At 37.0% G+C, this 25411-nt stretch overlaps 1 protein-coding gene across 5 annotated transcripts in view; it reads right to left on the minus strand.

Moving 5' to 3' along the window:
- TASP1 (taspase 1) overlaps positions 1–25411 on the minus strand; it is a 78082-nt gene that overhangs the window by 45853 nt on the left and 6818 nt on the right. For 4 of the 5 annotated variants that reach the window (XM_085054033.1, XM_085054035.1, XM_085054034.1 and 1 more), the window contains exons 5-8: positions 18032–18152; positions 16814–16898; positions 11124–11203; positions 1029–1135 (exon numbers count right to left, since the gene is read on the minus strand). In XM_085054033.1, the coding sequence (XP_084910159.1) occupies positions 1029–1135; positions 11124–11203; positions 16814–16898; positions 18032–18152 (393 nt within the window). The remainder of the gene's footprint in view (positions 1–1028; positions 1136–11123; positions 11204–16813; positions 16899–18031; positions 18153–25411) is intronic. The other variant, XM_085054036.1, reaches the window with a different exon arrangement.

The following is a 25411-nucleotide window of genomic DNA, read 5'->3' on the forward strand; positions in this document are numbered from 1 at the left end:
CCCTTGAAATTTCAAATTGCAGGTGGGTAAGCTCATGCATTGGCATATATTGCAAGCATTGACTTGCCCCTTATTACATGAACAGAGACCTCTCAGTTTCACAAGGAGGGACCTTAAGTCTTGTGAATGGGAGAAGCTCCAAAATAAACAGTAAACTTCCCCCAGTCCCTCATCCTTTCTCTCTTCACAGCTCTTAGCTCCTTGAAAAAGGAAAAGTTAGCACCCTACTAAAGAAAAATTCTTATCTGAGAACACAGAAGTAAATTGCCTGATTTATTTGCATTTGCAGACTACAGAGAACACACTTTTATAAATAATTCCCTGGGATTTGTACCTTCTTTATATCAACATATCTAACTACACAGTGGTCAGACAGCTTAGCAAAGCAAAGAGAAATGGGCAATCCAAAGGCCCACAGACCCCAAATAAAGCACAGGAATTTAATTTAATGAGCTTTACTCTGATATTCAACTGTAAACACAAATACTGTGAATTAAATTCTCATAGGTAACAAAAGCTCTACTTTCAAGCTAAGAATGAGGGGAACAGAGGGAATCCTGGTAGTTTTGTAGCACAAGTAATATGGGCCAGGTCAATGCCAAATGCATGCACAGATGCACATGTTTACCTACCTGATATTTCAAATTTCACCAGTTCCAGTTCCATAATGCAGTGTGCTCAGGAAACATTAAAAAGTGGGAAACAGTGACAGAGATCCCAAGCTAAAGAAAATGTTTTGGTAAATAATTATCTGTTTGTGTTTATATTTCCACATTTCCAGTACAAAACGAGCAAAATATTTTTCTTAGCACAAACAAGATATAAAGTGATGATTTGGTTTTCAAATAGCAAGGCAGAAAGTTTTAATTGCACTAAAGTTACCATTATATCATCTAAACATTAAGATGGACACGGAGAACAGGCTTCTGAGGCTTATCATATTGATAATGATAATAATAATCACATGAAATTTATTAGCAATCAGCTGTAAGTTTAGGATGACACAAGAATTTGAAACAAGAGCTAACCTTTTCATTTGATTGTCTTCTTTTCTTTAGTTGAATGAGATCTGTTTCCACCTTTTCGGCCAACTCCAGCTTCCTCTTGTTCCTCTTAAAAGCTGCTAAACTAAACCCTATAAAAATAGTTCAAAAGCATGTAACTAAGTAAAAGTTACTTAATTGAAGCAAATATTGATAAGTCGACATTTTGAAGGACACAACCCCCACTTTTTTACTGATGCAAAACGCATCAGTAAAAAGCCAAAAAATAAATATTCAAGTTTCAGTACAAGATGTTCACGTCTTTTCCTAAGTTAAAAAGTTCTACTATTGCTCAGCAATGGTGATGAGTACAATATCTGGTAGGAACACGCCGTGAACACATGGAAGTTGGTCTGAACCTCTTTCTGTTTGGCAAAGAAGCAGCACTGCACTGAAGAAAACAGATTAAGTGGCTTGTGTTAAAATTGTTTTTGACTGCTGACAAGTAAATAGATACCATGTGAGCTCATTCTGATAGCCATAAGATTAGGCTACTCTTTTATTACCTTAATCACATATCTGTTTACCCATATATTTAAAGCCTAGCAGTAGTTTATGCTCCATAATCCAACACAGTCTAAAGACCACCTAGGTCTCAAGAAGACAAACATCTACTTTCCACATCTAAGCCCCACATTCAGAGAGGAAGTGCTCTCTAAAGCGGACTGAAAAATAAAATTGTTATGCTTAAGAGACCAAAATGACATGCTCCCATTTTAGGAATTTCAGTTCATGAACAAATTGCAGATATTGACATATTTAGTTTAAATTAGTTTTGACTCAATATCATCCCCAGGCTGATTTAACATCCTCTGTAAAATGTAAAGAGGTGAGGGGAAAATGGCTTTTGTCACTTGTTTAACCAGACCAAATCAAGATATTGGGAGAAAAGAGCAATTTGAATTTTTTACTTACGTAAGTCACAAATTCAATGGAAACTAAAAAGCACAGGTTTTTCTATAAACTTCCAAAAAATGACATTTTAAATGAAATTCTGAATATAGCTACATCACTATTATTAACAAGACTGGAACAGCTGCAGGAAGTCTAGTAATAAACTCAATGAGCCAATGGAACACAGAGCTTTCATTTACAATACTCACAAGGTACACAGACAGTGAGCATTTCACTTTGAAACTTCTCCATGCAGGTGCCAAATTCACCTAGTGAACTCTCTTTTAATCATGTTTTTAAGTATGTAAAACTGGACCTTAAACTACACACAGTTATTCAAGTATATAACTCAAAAAGTAATGAGAAAGCTGGCATTTCTCTCCAAAAACCCAATGAATACCAGTTTTTTAAAAATGCAAACACATATTAACCTGCCATCACCAAGAAAGGAATTCATTCTACTATACAGAGCTGATTAATGCAGCTGCTTTGGACAACACATTTCTGTGTTTGAAATGAGATCCAACAGGTAAAACCCAAACACTTGATAAGGAGGAGCAGACAAAGAATCATTTTAGTCAAGTACTAATTTGAGGGTGGGGAGAAACAAACTAAAAACCTCACCCAGATCAAGAACTTGGTAAACAGAAGTGCCCCAAAATAAACCAAACCAGCACATTGTTTTTAACAGGAGAATTTGTAAGTTGACATGAGTTCACCAAGCACAGCACATACCTATGGGCAGAGCCACAGGGGGGAGTAAGAATGGTGGGTGGCCTTGGTATTCCTCAAAAGCAAGCCTTACAGAGGGATAAATAAGCCTAAGCCTGTTACCTGCTGCTGCCATTGCCTCCTGCCAAGATGGAAAAAAGTGGATCTGTAGAACCAAGAGGCTGCAGGAGCCCATATGTGCAAACCTGAACAGGTTCCTCACACTTCAGAATCAAATGTTAGCAATGCCCTGAAATCTCCTGCAGTACCTGCATGTTCAGCAGCTCAAATAGATGCACAAAGATCACATCAAATATAGAGAACACATGGAACAGTTCCAAGCTGCCCTGCCAGCTGCACAGAGTGCTGCTCTATGGCCTCTCAGCATCTCCACCTATACTTTGGCAGCATATTTATCCTGCCATTTTTGCACAACACAAAACTCTCTGAGCTTCAGAGATGTTTCATTCACTTAAGACAACAGTCCCTAGCTAGGCAATTAATTTTCAGTCTACCTTGTGCTTTAAGATTGTCTTTTCAAAACCAGAAAAAAACCTGAAGATTTATTTTGAAGGATCTGTTAAAAGTAACTTCTTGTCTGCATTGTTAATTCAAAGTGGTATTGGTAAATTGCAAAATACAGGGCAGAAAACATGTCATTATTAACAAAGAAGTACACATATCTTGGGCCATGTCAGACAGACAGATGAAGAAAGTTTTCTGGTGACATACAATGATGTAGATTGGAGGGAATATTAGGAGGTTGTATAGTTCAACCTCCTAAAAAAAACCAAATCCAATTTAAAAGAATATGTCAAGTTCTGAGTATTTCCAATTATGGAGATTTCACAACTCTTCTGGGCCTCTGCTTCAATATTTGGTCCACCTCAGGTTTAAATAAATAAGGCATTAATTCATATTCCTCGGTTTTGTTCCGTTTACCATGAAACATCATCCTTTTCCATACTGTGAAGGAACATCAGTCTAGACACACATCCCCTAGAAGGGAAATTCTTCAGAATAGTTATTAGGACTAACTTTCATCTGAAAGGTGAATATCTTGTTCTAGCAAGGACTGATGAATAACAGCTTGTCATTATTTAAGGAAAATAATTACTAGCAGTAATTATCAATTCCTTTTGGCAGGATAAGCCAGCTAATACCTCCAAAGTGACCAAATAACCATGAAAGAAAGGACCAGGCTACAACACAAAACCTGCCAATTTTTTCCTCTGATATTTTTATGCCCAACTTCAGTTGGCAGTAAGATGTCTTGAATTTTAAATTTGATTTTTTTCTCCCCAGAATAAGGGAATAAAGTCTAAAGCAAGTGAAAGGCTGCCTGCCCTCAGTTTGTTCCTCTGCCTTTGTGATGTTCTATCGATGTAAAACCACTATAAATGCCATTAAAATGAACAGTACTCTCATTGCTTTGTCTTGAGTCTACTAGCGACAAAGGAAACTGAAAAACACAAGTGAGCTTCAAACTAAACATACAAAAGATGAAATTAGAGTTTTCTGAAAACATCCTCTAAGCTTGGTCCTTGACAAAGGACATTAAAACATTTAATTTAAACATTTCATGAACTAAAATACAATCCAGGATTCAAATGTACTTGGTTAACAACACACACAACGTGGAAAAACAACCCACAGAACATTTATTTTGAAAACAAGCACTAGAGACAGAAAGAAAACACCTACACACAATTTGAGTTCATAGTTCACAGTAAATCTAAAACAAAACCTCAACTTTGGGGTGCAAGGGCACAAGGAAATGTCATTTGTCCTTAATGACAGTATAACAATCACTCTCACCTTCGGCAACAAGACTGTATTCCAAACTTGAGACAAGGAAAAGGTCACAACACAGTGATGAAGACAGGCATGTTTTCCTAAAACAAATGCAATATGGCTACATCAGCCTGATGCTGATGGTCAGAGAGAAAGGGAAATAAGAGAGGCAGAGCTTGCTGACTGGGGAGGAAGCTATAAAGAGGGGTAAGGGAGCTGATGGAAATTTAGCTTGAAAAATTTTTGGATCACAGCCCAGAAGTATTGTTGAAATCTATGGAAAGGTATTTAGTAAAACATCCTCTGATTTTGTTCAAGAATTTAAAAGTTCAGATGTACATCAAACAAGTGCTTTCAGGTAAAATCCCTGGCAATTACTACCCTACCCAGTAATAGCATATACATTCAAACTTATGCTTAGAAGAATTGAGAATTGAGTCTTGGGAGGCACAGAGTACAACCAGCCCATCTGTTCTGCTCCCTCACTTATGCACCTACTGGCATAAATAGAACTGCCTCAGAGCTGCTGGGACAGGAAGGAAAAAAAGCAAAAAAAGCCCCACTTTCCAAAATTACTCTTCACATTTAAACACCAAGCTCAGGCCTCATCCAGACTAAAGACTGAACCACTGACAACAGCAGCACATCAAAACTAAAATATTATAAACAGATCCAACTTCAGTCTCACATTGACAGTACACATCCCTGCCTTGCAGCATGGGGTGCCTCTTCTGGAAGAAATCATCTTCAAATATCTATTATCTGTAAGCACAAGAAAAATTGCACAGGCTCATCTTGTTCAAGGCTAAGACTGCTGTAGATGTTCAGAAGGTTCTGGTGGTCCTGGATACGCTGATGAGAAAGGGCCACAAGACCTTCATTACATAATTAGCACAAGATTCATCTCCTAGACTATCACTGTTAGACAATAAATACACCTTTTTAATGGGCTTTTTTCATCATTATCATCACCTAACAAAGAGATGAGCAAGTAATTTCCAGCAAGGAGGTCAGTGGAAGAGATCATTGGTCTCTCAGTCAGTTCAGAGACAGATGTGCGCCACTAGTTTGCCATAAAACTTCCACATCATTTACTCATCTCCTGTACCAATCCTGCTGGCACTCTGATCACTCCCTTAACTCATGAATGGTTAACTCCTTTAACCGTTATAGTATGTACAGTAAAAATTTAATCAAAAATCTGGACAGTTCTACTAGACAATGATACAATGACTAGGTAAACAAAAGACAGCTGTATTCCCCATTCTACAAAGCTCTTCAGAACTTTTTCTTAGTCACCTTTCACAGCCCATTAGAAATTATTCAGAGAGCAGAGGCAAAAGAAAAGCAGACTTGTCCTATTCATGGAGTCCTTGAAACTACTGAAGTGTACATACAGACCTAAATACAACACTAAGACACCTTTTCATTTTTTAAATAATGGTACATTTGATACACATCTACTTGTTAATTCTAGCCCTGTGTACTTTAAAGAGGCCTGCAGCTAACAGGCTGTTTATTAGAGTACATTATAATTTCCTGCCCAAAGCTAATGCAAAACATTTTTACTGAGAAGTCCATGTTTCCTTAAAATCCCCATGCTTTTATAAGCCACATCTATCTCCTTACTTATGTTCAGCAAGGTTGAAAATTTAGAAAAAGGCTATGTGAACAACTGTATTTTTAAATAGAGATGGGAAATACAAATTTCTAGCACCACTAAATGGCAAATCAAGTTCAGGACAATACTCAAACCTTCCTGGTTACAGTGGTGGAAAAGAAAGCTGGGAACACAAACACCAAATACAAACTTTCTATCACACACATTACAAATTATTATGCAACTAAATATTATGCAACCTGTAAGTGTTCAGCAATCCTTATTTAAAGTCAAACTGTAAATGGAAAATACTAAGAAAACTCCAAGAATATTTTTAAATATTTGAAGTAGAGATAGAGCTCTGACCAATCATATAGCACCCCCTGGCAGACAGCTCTTAGAGTCAGCTGAAAGAAGCTTTCTGCATTTTATCTTTCTATTCCATATTAAAAGAGAATGCAACTATTGGAGAAGAGAATTAAAAAGCAATATACTAGCAAATTAGTTAACCCACAGGAATTCAAATGATCTTGTGAAGAATTCTGTTGAGCAGTTGCTAAAATAAATGACACCAATGAAAACAGACAGATGAAAATAGATTTCTTTTTAACAAGGCTATTTTAAATGACAAATTAACACCATTTAGGCTTGTGTTGGGACTAAAGGACTACTAGAGATAGTTTCCCTCGTTGCCATACTTCGACAGAGACAGCAACACAAACAGGGTAAAAAGGCACTTTGCAAAAGCATATTAAAAAAATAAACTATCATCTCTCAGAGCACCACTCTATAGGTCTGCTCTCTATAATATGAACAGCAGGGTAAACTGCTGCTGGACATAGCATTTCTTACTAGCTCCTGCAAAAGATGTTTTTTTCTATCAAGCAGCATTTCCTAAGCCCTGGAAGATTTTCATACAAAGCATCTTCTGGGTGCTTCAGCCCAATCTTTTTCCTAAGTAACTTACAGCCATTCTCTTGGCTGCACTCAGCTGTTCTGATTTCAGAGCAGCAAGTGACCCTACAACACCATCTCCAAATCCAGGGAGGATTTACAGCATGGCTTCAGATTAACCAAGCTTCCCAATCAAATCCCCAAAACACTTGAGTTCCTTTCCAAATCTTTCATTCTCCCCTTAAAAACAAGGAAAACATGGTCTGAACCACTGCCCTGAGCCACTGCCCGAATCTCATAGCAGAGTTCCAGCAATATGGCAAATGTTTTTCTTAATGCAATAATAATGAAGTGATGAGAGAACTGTGAGTGAGGTGAGATTTGGGGTTTTGGACAAGAGGCAGGCAATACTAGTGGTCAAGGAGACATACAGTGTCACTGGAAATAGCACAATCTGCACAGCACTAATCCAGAAAAGACTCTCCCTCATTAAAGCTGTAAGATAAACAGGAATTTCCTTGCATGCATAGTTAATAACAAAGTACAAATAAAGAAATTATCTATTACAAGTAGGACTTCAAAACAACCCATAGTAACCCTGACTGTTGAACAAGATGTGATTTTACTGATGACACTAAGTCATTCAAGGTAAGAAGAAGATTTGACTGAAGAAAGATTCTGAGTAGAAAGCTGACCATAAAGTAGCAGCTGTTATTCACAAGTCTCAAAATAATGACAATGAGGTAACAAAAATTGCATGTCAGACAACACCACTGTTTACCTTCCATGTATGGAGGAATCACTAAGTTGGGAATTGAGAGTCTGGAATAACATAAGGGATAGAGGAAGGGAAGGAAATATTTGCTCTGTTACATTCTTCCTTAAGCATCTTATTTGTGGCTACACTTGAACTGCAGTTAACAAGTTATGTGAATCCACTGCAGCTATTTTTGTTCTCATATAACATCATTCACTGAGGTGCTCACAGTCACTTCCACATTGTCAGGGCTAAAAGTTTGCTGCATGAGTAGCTGCCTTCCTTCTCTTTCCCTTTGAAGACTTAACATTGCAAGCAACTGGAAGATGCTGACTTACATCATGTTATCTTTGTCAAATCAACTAATGTGTGTATACTATAGGCTGAACAGATAATTTCAGATAGAAGTGTTTCAGTTATTACTAATGCAGGCACTGATATTGGCAGTTGAGGATGTACCTCAAATTTATGTTGCACATTTAAAGTGTGCTTTTAACATTTATAAAAGATTGCATTGTACAGTAATTCAGCATTTCTAAACTGTAATTACAGCCTTAACACTTGGATTACACTTCCAAAGCAGTCTCTCTAGCACAGTGTAACAAATTGCTGGGATAAGCCAGCATGGGCTCTGTATTGGCAGGAATTAATAAATACAGCTTGTCTGCAGACTGAGGGCAATACAGACAGATCACATTTCAGGTGTTTGGGGTTTTTTAAAACCACCCACTCCGTACACTGGAAAGCCACCAGCTTTCTACAAATGGTAGAAATCCCATTTCCTCACACACTTGGCAAACCACAGAAGACAAAGCAGGTGAGCCTTGACAAAACCTTGACGTAGTTCAGCAAGTAACATGGTTTTAAACATGCTTCCAGTTGGTGCTTGGATAGCTCAGAGAATGATGGAGGGTGACCACAAAGCTGATCCTGACCCTTGCTTTGATACTGATCACAGGGAAGCTCCATCCCAGCAAACCAACCACCCAATCGCCCAGCCTGATTCACAGCAGCTACAACATTACTCTTCCCATCTCAGGGCCAAGAAAAGGGAGACAGAATAAGACAACTTGAAGAATGTATTTTCCATGCATAGCACAGAGAAGCCAAAACATGTACCTAGTTCTCCTTGCCAATGCTTACTGCAAGTATATGGCCGCTTTTGGATTAGAGGTTTTTTGGTTTTTTCTAAATAAGTTACTAAACATATTTTCCTGATGGCAATTAGTTCAGTTCTTCATTTTACAGAGCTGTTCAGCAGTCATGTCATTTCTAGTTAATTTACCCACAATTCTCCACACAAACTCTACTTTAGCAATTGTAGTAAGCACTACCAAAATATTCTCCCTTTCTTCAAAGATTGTTACATTATTTAACATAACAGCTTGCTTCATGTGAGATTTCTTTGTGGTTGCTTAGAAACAACATTCTCTTTCATTGTTTCTTAACCATATCTAACTTTCCTTTCCATAGTAACACTGGATAAATTCATTTTGTCTTCTTACATGTTACATGTGAGAGTTTCCAATTTCTTTTCAGTTGTAACAATCTCATGTTGTCACAAGTTGTTAATGGTCATTTTCCAATCCCACTGACCAGAGGGAGTAAAAGACTTTGCTAAGGACTGGGATGGAAATCAGCATAACATTTTCTGGTACTGATTTTTCAGGTTTTTGTTTACTCCTGCACAGTTTTATTTCAAAGGAAAAAAGTCAGATATACTACAATTAATGATTATACTGCAAAATTAACTTGTCAGTTCTGGTTGTTTCAACTGTTTTAATGCAAATGGTTTTGCTAAATAGAATTAAGCTGAATGTACTGCAAAAACAGAAAGCAATCAGTGGTCTTTCTGGAGGATTGTGAAAATACATTGGCTGGGATTATTCTTCTGATGTTTCTCCAATATAAATTCATAGTTTGGATCAGGCAAACCAAACTAGCAGTGGTCATCCCTATTTTTAAGATGTGCAGATTTCCTCTGACTGGGTATGTTGTAGCTAGCAAACATACCATCTGGCATTTAATGTCACAAGCTAATCATCTCTGTTACAACAGAAACACATTGGTATAGAAACAGTGCAAACCCATGCATGTAAACACAGTTAGTCAAGGCACCTTCCTCCTGTATGTAAATAGCAACTACTTTCCTAAAAAGAAAAAAACCCCACAAAACTCCCTCACAAAAAAAAAAAAAAACAACCAAACTTCAAAGCTTTAAGTGGTTTTACTCTTTCTACAGGCACAGAAATAAAGGTGTTCTGCTTTACTGAGCTCAACAGTTGTTCTCCAAATGCTGTTTTGGACAGCAGATGATGGACAGAGCAAAAGTTTCAGTCATATGGAGCTAGAAATCAAAACTTTCTGTTCAAAATGAAATGTGTCATAAATATGTATGAAAATTGACACGATCAAATAAAATAGTGCCACTGTTTCAGGCATTACACTTCAGCACTGAGTATCAACAGTTTTGAACTGCAGTTTCTAGGTATTTATCTATGTTTAAAATTAGACCAAACAAAAGGCTTAATGGGAGCCCTGGGTTTCAACCTCTGATCTAGGGACAAGTCAGATATTTTAAGCAGTAATGCTGTTTACTTTAAAATAAGCATTCATTATCTTGTGTTCTCCTTCTTGGGGTAATAGCCTCTGATTTCTTTCCTGCATAACCTCAACAGGCAGCACAGGGCATATTCTTGCCTACAACAAACTACAGACTGGTAGTAATGACAATTTCCAAAAGGAAGGGGGGCTGAAGAATAGAAGGAAGGGAGCCACGTGCTCCTTTCCATGGGTAAGTACACTCATTTTTAGCCTAGTTGATAGATGATGTATCAATATGGCATAATCATTTCTTTGATTTTAAGACAAGAAGCTTTTCTAAGAAACTAGTGTTAATATACAGATAATACAAGTCCGTTTTCTGGATTGGGTTATTCCATCAGATTAGGTGAAGTGAAGCCTCAGGTAGAAAAAAAAAATAATAAAAAGGCAAATTAATTTGACAGCCTGTTTAGACAAGAGCAGCTCTGGACAAAGACCCAGAGCTCAGTGTAACTACAGAATCTCAGAGATGAACTGGCAGCTGCTGAATTTCAATACACGGTTAGTTGGTGCTGTTAGGATCCAAGATGGATCACAACTCCAGACTTGTAGGACTGAGCTTTTAAAGAGCCTACATTTTGGTTTTTAAAAAGTCCATCATTTGATTTAGTCCTAGAATCACAGAATCACTTACATTAGATGTTGCTGAAATGCAGCTGAAGTTATAGTTTACATTTTTTTCTATTTAGATACTTATTAGAAAATTAGTACATTACCCTTACAGACCATAACACCATAAGCTAGCTGAATGTTAAGAACAGTGATGTACACCTCATTTAAAGTTACTCTGTCCTGTTCTTCCTACTGACACCACCAGTTTACTCACTTGTAGCCATGATACCTGGAGGACATGCTGGTATCCCGTGATCAACTGCCCATCTGTAAGCTCCTTCACCAACTAAAAAGCTAGGAGACACAGAAGAGGGAGTTTAAACAAAACCATATAACAAATCCCCCTTTGCTTGCAATTATTTTTTCTATTTGGCTTGGTCATTTTTAAATCATAAGCTGTCTATATTTCACAGGACTGTCAGCTATAATTACATTTGGCAACGTTATGTAGTTTTGTTAATAGATTATGCAGCTCTGACATGAAGTTTATTATTGGATAAAAACAGGTGCTATTGAATTTGAAATTCATTACCAAATAGCACCAGCTTTCAGCTGCAGCTAAAACAAGACAAAGCTGTCTCAAGCCTTGCTCTCTATAACAACGTAGCAAGATCCTGAAGATCAAAAATATGGGATGAGTAAGGTGAGAAATGGTAAGGTAAAGTCAGCCAATGCCAAAGGGATACCAAGAAATATTTTGACAAGTACAACACGAGCTAAAAACTAACCTCATTAAAAAGGATTAAGGTCTATTTCATGGAGTTTTATCACGCATTTGCAAATGAGACTAGCCCACTAAATTTTTAATATACCTGTAAAAAAACTCCAGCCATCTGAGAAGCTGTTTCTAGTCAGTACTGAACACTTTACCATAGTGAGACAGTCCACACTGCTGTGACAATGAACACGAGCTAAAAATATACAGACATGGAACTTTTAGGGAGAGAAATAAAAGCAAGCCTCAATTGTCTATGTTGTTTCCCCTTAAAGAAATTAATCTTACTGCCTGAAAAGGAGTATGTAGAAGCTGGAAATCAGACATTTTCATAAAGCTGCAGTACAACACAATAAAGGACAAGTATTTCCAATCTTATTTCAAACGCGGATTATGAAGTTAAGAATAACACAACTGCCTAATGGACACAAGAAGCAAAGACTAAGAATTTTCAGCCAGTTGAAAAAAGTTTTACAGAAACACTAGAGTCATGAACATGAGTCTAAAGGCTATTCCAGCTACAAAATAGTCCCTGGGGCCACACAGTTCTACAGTTTCGGAGAACACTATTGACATAGCAAATTTGTGGGCATTAATGCTGCTGGAAGTTTCCTTGACAGCACCATATCCAACACCTGCAGCTTTCAGTGTGTAGTATTTTGTGGTGGCACTTTCTATCTTCTATGATTTAACCAATACAAGAAGTGTGCCCAGCCTTTTTTATAAAAGTGTCAAAAAAGATTGATCTAAATGAGAATTTGAATTGTTAAATGCGTGTTTCTTACCATTGTTAGTGCAGCTCCAGGTAAGAATTGTTCACGTTGCAGGATACTGCAGGATAAATTATTGGGTACTTTGGGAGAACTCAAGCATCTACTGTTAGGTAAGCTAGTGCTCAAGAAACAACCTGGCACTGTCACATAACATAAAAGACTTTCAATTTTAACATAAAAAAAGATATGCAAACTGCAGTCAAACCTAATTTAGTAGTATTCTTCATTGTCTAAAAGTAGGTGATTTTGGTCTTCATCAAACAATACTTTTTGGGAAGTAAATAAGCACTTCCTTTTCACTAAAACAATTTACACAGAAAGAAAGGTTAGGTGGGAAAAGCACCAAACTCTGCACTGGGAGTTTGATATATGGTAGCTCAAGCAAAGGTCAGTCAGAAACACTGTGTTTTGCACAAGCTTCACAACTGCTTTTTTAATAGTTAAAACTAGAAAACACCACTAGTACTAATGAAGAGTGCAAAAAAGCAGCCAAGAGTGTCTCCTAACTTAACTGATGTGACTTTTAGTTTGTTCATATTTCTGTCCTTAATTCCTACAGTCTTTCCCTCCAATAAGACTGGCAAAGTATTTCCAGTTTTAGTCCCAAAGAATTGTTAAATCACTTGAAGCAGTAAACTGATTGAGGCTCCGTATCACCACAGAGATGATCCACCTTTTTTAAACTATTCAGTTCAGATCTTTGAAGGACAGCATCATCACAGAAAAGTTAATATAAACTGTTTACAAGGCAAATAACATCAGGATCTCAGTGCTTTGTTGCCTGTACATAAAGACAAAACTACCACCAAGCTTGATGTGCTGGGGGAGAAGGAGGAAGGAATAAAGCCAGTGCACTACAGAAAGCAGTCAAAACCACCCCAAGTTTCAAAAGCCTTTAGGCTAATTCAAAATACAATTTTCCAAAGGGAGGGGAAAACCAAAAACATAAACAAAGGATGAATGAGTTTCTTCTCTGCTACTCACAAAGTTGGTTCTGCACAAACAGGACATAAAGATCTTTCTTGCAAATATATCAGACAGAGTACTCTGTAGTTCTTACAGGCTCAAAACAGAAGATGAAAACATCCTCCCAGCAAGGAGCTGGTGCTTGGATGTGCTTTCCAGTTCCAGTCACACTAGGCCATATTAATAGAAAATATAAGTAAAGGCCTCTAAAATGGTCTTTCAGGCAATTTTCTCCAAGCACATGACTATGCTGATGTTGAATACTCTAAACAGGGCCATTTAATATGGGCTGTAGGGAAACAAGCTGCACCAAGTTAAACTGAAGTGTCAGAAGGTTTGGTGCATAGTCACAGCAACCTCACTTGTAATAAATTCACTTTGTAACATTTTATGATAAAATGTAGCAATCACTCTGAAATCAGTGTTAACAAAGAACAATTGTTCTGAAGAAACACACAACAGAGATAAAAGGTGGTGCAAGTCTTCACTCAGTCTGGGAACTTTCTTGACTCCACACTGCCCTACAAGTTACATACACGGTGTTTGTATCCTGCACACAATATTGGAAAGCTATGAAACAATTACAAATCCCTGTATATCCAAAGGATGGGGTGGGGGGAGGACCTAAGAAGGAAATTTTTTCCCATATAGGTTATTTCTAATGAAAGGGATATGAAAAAGGGATGTGGACTTAGTGTCTGTGTGTTTGTGCTATCCTGAAAATCTTACCAACATACATTTAAGAGCAAACAGATGTGAATAAGCCTTGGTCCTTAGAAAGGTCAAGGTTTCAGTGTAGGAAACAGAAAATCTTCAAGCTTATTACTACAAAACATCTAATTCACTATTCTGTGATCAAAGACTGCTTCCAAAGTTTCATCCAGTTTGTAACCATGCAATCAAAACAGTGCTTTCTTTTGTAAATGTTACACAAGGAACAGCTTACATGAGATTATGTAGTATTTACAAGTGTTTTGTGCTCCTGCATCAGAGTAAATCCTGACAACACCAAGCTGAATAGGATGACAGAAAGATGTAAGGACTTTAGAGGTTTCAAGAAATGCATTGATGCATTCAGGGATTCTCTAAAACTTTTTCAATTCTGATTTGGATAGTGGAATCCTGTGTTTTAAATAATACAACAAGAGATTGATCCAGAAGGACACACTCTAGAGAGCAATTTAGAGCACATCTGAAACATCAGTTCAGACACTTGATCCCTCCTTCCCAATAAGCTTACCATCTCTGAATAACTTAATTCACACTCATTACAATTTCTTCTACCGAAAAGCAGAAATATACCACTTTGAATTGGTTTTGAACTGCCACTATAAAAATGTATGCTGAGCAGGGGTAAACAGGACAAGCAAACTGCCTCCATGTGTTCTTTCATAGTGAATAAAGTCCCTAATGCCACTTTTACTAACCTCACAGCTCCTGAATTTTTCCTGTTTGGTCACGTGCCAAACATTTTTTGGCAGAAAACATTAGGCTAGCTTAGATCATGCTATAGAAACAATCTCTACCATGCATTTCTTTAACAAGAAGGCTCTCAGACTAAGCAGTATCTGGAAGATTCCCCAATACACTGTGTGCCAACGAGAAACAAGTTGAAAATCGCATATCTTTACAATTAAAAATCATTTACTAGAATCCTGACACTTCCTAGAAATGCCAAAACATGGCTGCTCTCTTGCCATTTGATTATAAGTATTCCCAGCTTGGGCAGGAATACACTTCAATCCCAAAACAATGTGTCATGCCAACCCCAGTCAGAAAAGCAAGGCATGAAATCCTCCACACCATCACCTTCAATGCACATGAGCTTTATCATTCTGACTTTGGCCAAAAGCAAGTCCAAGGCATAACCCATCATATCCCTCTGGGATGGACTGTTTCCAGGGGAACAAATTTGCTTTAATAAAATGTGCATTCAGAATCCAGAAGGGGAAGAAAGGAAGTGAAAATATTTATCAGGTAACACACGTGCACAACATTTGCACAATGAATTGCATGTGTTGGCTCCAAAGACACCTCAAGATTTGAGCTACCCTGTCTTTATAAGCATCTGATAGCCTTGCATAGTCCTCAGAAGATTTCCTCTCGCCCTTGGAGAGCAAGAGGATATTGTTTCTATTCCACTCAGTATTTTTAAAATAATAGCAGCATAGACTAAGTCATAAAGTCACAGCAAAATGCCCAAATGCTCTTCCTTACAATAATTCTAGAACATTGATGATACAAGTAAAACAATCCCAAGTGCTTGCTCCTGTAGCTGACTTCAGTACTACTTCTGGAACATCACAAAAACACCTCATTTCACACTCTAATGTACCCCAGCAAAGCCTCATTTTCTTCTGACTGCTAAAGAAATGAGCTACTAACAGCTATTGAAATTAAAGTTCCTATTCTTTAGCAAACCTCTCCGCAATTACTGTGTTCTTTATCCATTAAAGAATTCAAAATGCAAAATATGTCTGTTGGTGGTTTAATTTCAAGGTCGCTTTTTTTTGACCTGTGAACTTCCTTTGCACATGACAGAACACTGAAATCCTCACTGTTTAAACTGGAATACTGTACTATCCAGCTACAGACTACTTGGCTCATTTTACAGAACACTACAGTAAAGAAAGTAAAATTTGTGAATCTAAATATACATTTTTTTAAACAACATAAATGCTGGTTTAATACTTCTACAAATACTGACTATTAGCTGGCAAAGGGCAGCAAATCCTGCCACAGGTATGGTAACTGCTAATAGCAGTCAATTAATATTAATGAATTATTTGAGTTCTCTACCTGTCAATTTAAACTGCTAAGGAAAATAAGATGGTTTTAAGAGCAATCAATTGTTGACACATTTCTTGGATTCTTTCCAAAGTGATGCAATAACATTTGAAGTTATTTTGTGTTTAATACTTACCTCTTCCATCTAAGTTTTATATCCATCTCAATGAGGGAATGCTCGTTTTCATTTTTGTTTTAAATATTATTATATTTATCTTTAACATAAGAGGAAGTTACTAAACGCTGCACATTTCCCCAATGCAGTAAAACAGGATTATTTTTTATACTTATTAAAAACTGTTGCTTTTTGTTAAAGGTAGACAGAGGCAAAGGCAGTAGAATTTCCCTTTAATCATGATGTTTTTTGGGATTTTTCACAAGGCTCCAGTAACAAACGTAAGAATTCAGTATTACAACTGGAAATAATCAGACAGACAGAAACTATCACAAAATGATGTTGCCATCTATACCTAATATTTCCTTCCACTGAGTGCACAAAACATTTCAAGATCAGAGAATAAAGCTTATCTTGTTTTTAAGGCACACTATCACTGGTATGCAAAACAGCACCAGCCTTCCTGGGTAAGATAAAACCTTCAAATATTGCATCCATGCAGAAGAGACTAAAGACCAAAGAAAAGTCAAGCAGAACAAAGCAATTACCAAGGTGGAATTCTGCCAGCAGAGAGTTTTCCCTTCTGTCCTTCACACAACAATCTATTTGCAACCGAAACTGGATTCTTGATTCCTGAAAAAAATATTAGCACAAAATGGGAACAAAACATTAAAATATTTTTCCTCATAGCACTGTAGTGTTCATTTTGGCAGCGGAACTCAGCTTCCTTTCATTTCCAAGGGTTTGTCAAACCATTAAGAGACACCTTATGATCCAATGCAGTAACAACTTTTTCAGTTTTCGCTTCACATCCTGTCAGTAGTGACAAAGACTTCTAGTCAACGCCTCCTCCACTTTCTTTTTTTTAAAGAAAGAACAAACCATACTGAAATAGGAGGAGTGATCTCCTATCACAGAAAACTCATGTCAAATCTATTGTATTTTAAGGGCCAAAGATGATTTATAAGCATTAATTTTTCTAGCTGGAATTTTCATTTGGATCTGTCTGGCCGGAACAGAAATTACAAGACTCAGGCTTAGCTGTCTCTCACTCTCTCATTTCCTCCTTCCCTATGGTTGGAAGGATACATTTTGTAACAAACAAGGCTTGAAACACTTAATTTTACTATTTATTTTAGATTTATATCGACATGAGGAAGCTATTACCACAGTTTAGAACTATTCTAGGATAAAGAACAAAGCTTGAAATCTTGTCAGAAAAGCTATTCAATAGTAACAGCTAAGGCTCTTCATGTACTTAGAATAAAACCTCAACAATCCCTATTTGGGACTTTATATTTGTTTTATACTGAAAGCTAAAACTAGACAAAAGAGAGAAACACATTAGTTCTCATATTAAATAAGTCCCATATGCAAATAAATGCCTGAGCACAAAACCAAATAAAATGCCCAATTTAAATGCTTGTAATATTTTTTAACAACTGAATTTTATTACAAAATTATCATTCTACAAATTCATCTGAGGAAGCTGAGTCCCACTGTGAATACTGTGTGGAATCACACAATTGTGCTGTGTCAAAGGATAATCAGTGAACTCACATGACAACATGTTACACAAAGCAAATTGACACAAACCAGCATTTCAGGGAGCAGCAATGCCTCTCCCTTTTTTAAAGCAGCAGAATTTATTTATACAGGGCAGAATTTACAGTGTGTCCCCCTTTAAAACAGTAACAAAAAAAGCCCCAAGAATTGATCTTGGCACTTAAATCAGTAGTTAGCTTTATAATACACAATTAACATACCACTCAGTGCTCCAACTGCTCCAAAATTCAGTGACTTTCCATCCATTATACTGGCATCACATTCTATCTCACCCAAAAGGTTTAGGTTTGATCCCAATCCTGCATTCGTAAAAGGAGAATCCTAAAAATGAGAACAAAACACTATAAGGCCATATCCATAACAGACTAGATCAAAAGCTCTGTATAACCCATCTGATGACACTGACCTTGGTGCAGTGCATTTTCTTATTTTAGTAGTTTAATCTTCCACAACAAAAGCAAGGGCAATTTGAACAAAGCATCTAAAATTACTATAGTGGAGAGATTTCACCTCTACAGGGTGTGATATATCTCAAGTGTAATAGTGCACTAATATAAAAACCAATCACCCAACAATTTAAGGTGATCTTTTCTATGCAAGAAAAAGTCTTGCAATATGAGTGAAATTCTCTCCCTCCCCAAAGTACACACTTCACCTAGTCCTTAACCCATCAAGTAACATTTAAGTAACACCTTAAAATCACTGCACAGACTATAGTCTACCTTTGAAACTCCTAAGTATGACACTGCAGGAAAACAGAACTGTCCTTTTTCTGAACATTCTAACCTCAGGACTGCAGCTCCACATGCAGAAATAAAAAACTGACATCACTAACAATTCATTTGGTAAAATTTCTATTTTAGCATTAGCATAAAGACTGTGGACTGGAAGCTTCTTGACTAATATCCAATACTTACTTCACAGAAAATATGGAACAGTATTTTAGCAACATCATAAACCTCTCCTTTTTTGTTAGCACCTTCTGTGGCTTTTAACAAACCCAAGGCTGTCAAAGAGTAAGTTCTGCATGCTAGAACTAAACCCCATTTTTACCCTTCCATTTCAGAGCATTCCCAAAATTTCAGAGCATTCACAAAATTTCAAAGTAGCATGGCTCAGAAGTCTCACAGCCAGTTCAATACAATCCCCTCTTTCTAGATACAAGCACAAAAGAACAGGCCAAAGAGAGATAAATAGCCAAATTCAATTTCAGAGAGATGCTGCACACTTTCAGAGTCTCCTGTGTTTAAATTACAACAGTGTAACAACGTGATGTGACAAAGAACAATGTTTGTCTAGACCACCTGTAAACATGTATTGAAGTATAACATCTCATTTTACTGATGAGTAACAAAAGCTGAATCAGGAAACAAATCACTGGAAACAACTCAAAGTTTTGTCTTACATGTTAAGTGAACTGGGTTGGGTTTTGTAGGTACTAATTTGCAATGAATTTAAAGAAACAAAAGAAAGAAGAGCACAGGAAATGAAAAATAAACCTGATGTCAGCTTTTATTAACTTTCAAATGAGCAAGTAGTGAGTAAATTCAAAATCTGTTCTGCAAGATGGTGATTTTAATTTACAGAGATATGTAAAGAATTCTGACTGTTTGCGTCACCAGAACACTATCTTCCTGAAGAATCATGAATAAAAGATCCCTGATAAATACATAATCATGAAACTGCCCTTCATTTTCTGCTTTTTCATTCAGAAGCAGCACAACATTTTATCTTATTTATTCCACACCACAACACTTCTTCCATTTCACTGCGTATATGCGTACTGTTGTTCATTTTGACAGCTACACCACACAGCAAATGAGTAAATTTGAAAATATTTTAGGATAATGAAACATTTGCAGTTTAGTGCACACAAGGAACTTTCTATAGAAGGGGGATAGGGTGGAGAAAACATGTTTAAAAACAGATGATGTCCTAGAAAAGGCAGAAGACTCAGCATAGCTGCTGCCTTAACTGGCTTCATTGCTCCCCAGGCCCTACAAGTATGAAGAAAATTAAGTCAGTGAAGTTCATAAAAAAAGGGAGCAGAGAAGCGGTTGAAGGATTTGAAAGCAAACTGTGAAAAGTACTTGGAAGACACAGTAAAAGCAGGAATGCTTAGGATGAAGAATGCCTGCTCCCAGTGCTGCCCAAGTTCTTTGGCCCTGGCTAATCAGAGTGCAAAGACCTGTGCGTTCCGAGACAAATCTCTAATGTTCTGTTCCAAAAACATTCACTCACTGCATTATACTTAAAAGAATTAGCAAAGAGGAATAATTTCGTGCTCCACAGATTTGCCACTGCCACAAAGCAGAGGCAGCTGTTACCTTCAGAGCAGATGTCATGGCCAAATAAAGGGAATTAGAAGGACCCACCAGAGAAGAAGTCCTGGTTACACTGTCCAGAATCCTTCTGCAGTCAAGAGACAAAGATCTCTACCATCTGGTAAAGGTAATAATCAAAAGAGGGTAGGGGAAAAATACAGGACACAGAGTGGAACTACTACTTCACTTTATTTCTAAAGATCTAGATGTGCTACCTGCTTTGGCATTGCACCTTCACTGGCACAACCTCAAGGATGCACCAAGAGATCATTTACTCAGAGCATCTAAAGACAAAGGGAACATCATCTACTCCTCCCTACAGAATATTTATCAGAATACTACAGAATTTTTGGTAAATAATAACTCCATACCAAATTCAGATGTCTCTTTGGTGGGGTAACCCTCATGTTAGGATTCAGAAGGAATCTTAGCAGTGCAATCAGTCACAACATGAGTAACTTCTCCAGCAAAAAGAAATAAAGACCAAATTCCAAGCATCTGTTCAAAATTTCTGTGGAGTTTCACTTAGCATTAGAATCAGATTGCATTCAATTAAGAAGACAGTCTCAAAATTCCCAAGAGGAAGATGGTTTAACTTCACACATCTGAAAAGTGATCTGAAAACAACTTTAGAAAGACTGGGTGTGAACCCATGGAATTTTTGATATCTACCCAAGTGTCTCTGAGGTGAGATAATAGCCTTTGAAACAAGGTAGGGGAAAACCTTCATAAAAAAATGGAAACAGACATTCACAACTCCTTCTATGAATAGGCACAGACATGAAATACACCACACAAATACAACCTCTTTTTGAAAACATGAATCTCTGCAAAGTCTGACCAAAAGATTTCAACAATCTGATAAATGGAGGAGTACAACCTATGAAGATTAAGGTGTATTTTGAAATGAAAAGTCAAAACTTTCAAGGAATGCAGAAACATTAAAACAGAGCCATGAATGTTTTAATGCAGAAACATTAAAACATTAAAACAGAGCCTTCAAAGGGAGCAGAAACAAACTGAGCTAAGTGAAACTCTCTTCATACCCTCAGACAGAAAAACGCAGCACTGCAAGACCTGACTACCATAAAATGGGGAAGAACACAACCAAAGCATGTGTCCAGGAAAAGAGAAAAAGGCATTTTCAGGAATATACTTTTATTTAAAACCACAAGCAGAAATCAGCCTTGGTGTTTTTAAAGAAACTGAAAAAGACAAGTAGACCAAGCCTGAGCTTTGCACGTTAACAGTAAGCCCCACTATGCTAGAAAAGTGGGAAGAGAGAAAAGACATGGCTATTCAAAGCATTTTAACAAAATATAAATCTTCAATTATGTGACAAATATTAGGCTTCCTGGCAATTACTCCACAAAGTATCCCTAACTTACCATGTGAACCTGTAGCAAAGGAGGTAAGACAAAGCTTTAAGACGTGAAATAAGAGTTTCGTTTTCCCAAGTTACCCATCTTGCAAAAACTCTCAAGCTTCTGAGGGTATCATTTTTATTTTCAGAATCTTTTTTACTTCAAAATGTATTTATAAATATTCTGGCAGCAAATACAGGCATCCTTAAGTTTCTAGCTGTGGTCAAAGCTGGAATGCTTGAAGAAGTTACTCAACTCTGTAATGCTTATATTTAGACAAATAGTTAAAATGCTCTGTTTTCAATGGACATGAAAGAACATTCCATCCCTCTTTGATACAGTTTTGGCCATGGCTTATTTGTAACTTTTAAAACAAATTCAAAGTCTACAGGCATTTCTTTTCACATACTGCAATTTTAAAAGTTACTTTTTCCGTGGGAATTTTGTAACAACAATCAATGGTCTACAAGGATGAGTCACACCCCTTTCAATTTCACCAGCAAAAATGTTTTTAGAGAACACTTGTCACAATTTACTGTCAGTCACTCTGCAGCAAAACATCCTAGTACTGCTTTTAACTAGAATTAACAACTTCCAGCTCAACAACTTTAAATTAGCAACTAATTAACAACTTTAAATTAGCCATTAAAAATTCATCAATGGTGAATGCCTTAATACAACAAGGCTGCTTCTGCTTGAAAGAGAAGTCCTTGGGACTATGACTGTATACCCAAAAGCCTTAACTACTCAGAAAATAATAAAAAAAGCCCAGAAAACAGAGAAAAAACACAATTCATCACGAAAAAGGTTCTTTCACTGCAAAATTTCACTGACAACTATAGAAACACACTGCTTGAGTATAACAGGTACAAGACATCATTTGTATTGAACCACAACAACATGCAAAATAAACTGAGCAATTTCAGTAGCAAGGAGATTGGAACCCAAAATGGGACATCTGCTTCCCCATCAATAATATTAACTTCCAATTTAAATTATGTTAATAAAGAACATTCTACTGAAGTCAGATAAAGAAACAAGTGATCTACACACATAGTAATAAAGGATTTCACTAAACTTGGAAACAATTTGAAATCATCGTTCTTTACAACCCACTAATGTTCTTGTCTCTAGTACCTGATTAAGCAGACTTTCTTTAGAGCTCTATAGTCAAAGAAAAGCTTGGCATTGCATAATTTTCTCACAGCCACACATCAATGCAAATCAGCATGTGTGTTTGCTGAAAACAGCACATTTTAACTGGGTTGTATGGGGTCTCCTTCCCCCCAGAAAATAAACCTGCTCAGTAATTCCTTTGTGTTTCAAGAGAAATGCAGGCATCATATGGTGGTTGACAGCAAGAGTGCAAAAATTAATGGTACTGCAACAACGTCTTTGTAGAAGCAAACAGAGCAAATAAGAGTCTTATGAAGTACCTTGTCCAGAACATTTTATTACCAAAAGCTGACAGGTAACACTCACATTTGTTTCTGTGCAGGGACAGAGTTCTCAGACTGGAAAACATACCAGCCTTAATGACCTCATCAAATACAGATGATGCTTACAAAGACCAGCACAGTTATCTTAAAAATATTCTGTGTCAGTCTTGTTCCTTTGCAAAAGAAATCCACCTTTTCCTCTAATTAACTATTAGCATTATTATCATATTGACAGAACACCATTTCACTCAAAGTCACACAGGCCAACAAAAAAAGGCTGTCCTTTCTCCACTTAGAGCCTGAAAAAATAAAACACAGAGAGCATACCACAGGCAAACTGTCAGCTTGCTCATAAAAGATCAAGATCAACTCTTGTGCCTTAACAAGTCTTTGAAGTGATGCCTTTTGGATGAGCTAAAATTCCGTGTAACAGGAGTTGTGTAATTGAGCAGAACTGAGGAAAAAATTCATCTTTTGTGAGATTTCCACGAAAATTTATTTGTGCCTTGCAAAGACCACAAATTTTTGGAACACAGCACTAAAAGTCTGAGAGAACTGTAAAAGTGATTACATATTTCAGATAAACTTGTAGCAGTGAGTCCTACGGAAACCAAAATAACAAGAAGTTACAATCAGTATACTTTACAATGAAATATGTTAAAATTTTATACACTCCTCTGTTGTTCTGTGTCTTCATCTGTGTTACAGTGAGACAAGAAAACAAACACAGTTTCACACAGATTTTTGTTATGTGTTTGCCAGCTTCAAATGCTAAAACACTTCATGTTTATGCTAAAGCATAAACAAAAGGGAGTGACAGCTCAACAGAGACTGTCAACATAAACTTTTACTTTTACTCATAAAATCTTCCAATGAATGAGAGAAACTATTCTGATTGTTTTGTTGACTTGCCACATGCAGTTCGTTTTCCATAGAACATCAGGAAAACCACCAGTACTAAACCAGAAGATGCAACTCCAGAAATGACAGAGATGTCCAGAGGTGGTGTTCAGAATAAGGAATGAGTACATACAAACCTTTCCATATTTTGGAAGCTGACAGTCTAACAATCAGGAGTTTCTCATACCAGATCCAAAAAACTGGCACTGCAAACCACACCATTTTCCGCTTTGAGTATAAATTTGATTTTTCCTCAATGTAACTGCATAATTAAGTACTTTCATCTAAAAGAAACCCAAATCCCAAACCCAATAATCTCTATTCCAGTAACAGAGAGAAACCCCAATTAAGAGATTATATAAATCACTTCATGAATAAATGAAAGCAAATAATTACATTAATAGCTGCAGTACAACCTGAACAAAGTAACATTTTATCTTAAAAACAGAAAAAAGGGAAAAAAGGTTTTATGCAACAGAACAAATAAAAATACTACCTAAGACAACTGCAGCACCAGAAAGTAGAATGATAGCAGGCATCAGCACAATAGTAGCAAGACAGGTAGGGAGAAAAAAGTTTCTGATTGGACTAATTGCAGAAAAGTTTTTAATTTCATCTTGAAGCCATAACTCGTTCTACAGAAGCTACTTCAGAGTATTTAAATCTACTGAAGTAAAAGTCTCTTGGGGATAACAAGAACATATAAAATATTTACCCCAGGCACAGCTGCAAAGAGAAGCATAACTGTTCAGTTAAGCTTCCCAAAATATGTTTCTGAGATACAGAGGAAAACATGATAAAAATCACAACCCAAAGTAGGTTTTTATTTTTGTTTTCCACTGAGGAGGAGCTGACACACCAACCAGTCTCGTGGGGTGAGAGCAGCCTCGGTGAGCTTGGGGAAGTGCATTGTAAACAATTCTGTTAGAGAGATACCCAGTGCTTTGTGAGAGCTACACTCTAATGTGTAAGATAACACATGAAAGCATATTTGAACAGTTCAGTGAGACCCACAGGAGTGCTAAAAGCCAGGGCACTTGCCAAGTTCACAGTGGGACTGCAGCCTTGGCTCCCAGTCAGCATGTCTAACACACACTTACTGCCTGCCTTACACTAACCCCAGCAAGCACAGTAATGAACACTTTCCCAGCATATGGGTAAGCAAATCCACTGCTAATCCTCCTGGAATGCTACCATAAATTCCAAACCCAGGAAATTATTTTTACAGCGCAACACTTACCCTGCCTTCCTCTTTCACTAATAAAGTTGGAGAGGAAGAAGCAATTCCCGCTTACAGGAGAAGAGGAATACCTGTTTCCATCATTACTGTCAGGAGGGATTAGTGGATCTGGGACAATAACTAAACTCCCTCATTTATATGGCAGAAATGTTTAGCTTTACTCACTTCTACATTACTTCATAGGGACCTTCACTGAAGGCAGCTGCTGTAAAAATCTCACCACTCAAAAAAATCACTTTTCCAAAGACCTCACAAACAGCTGCTTGTCAAGATGTTCTATCTTAGTTAACAAGTACTGTTTTGAAATAAAAGC

This window comes from Lichenostomus cassidix, chromosome 3 (assembly GCF_008360975.1).
Source record: "Lichenostomus cassidix isolate B80296 chromosome 3, HeHo_3.0, whole genome shotgun sequence".
NCBI lineage: Eukaryota > Metazoa > Chordata > Aves > Passeriformes > Meliphagidae > Lichenostomus > Lichenostomus cassidix.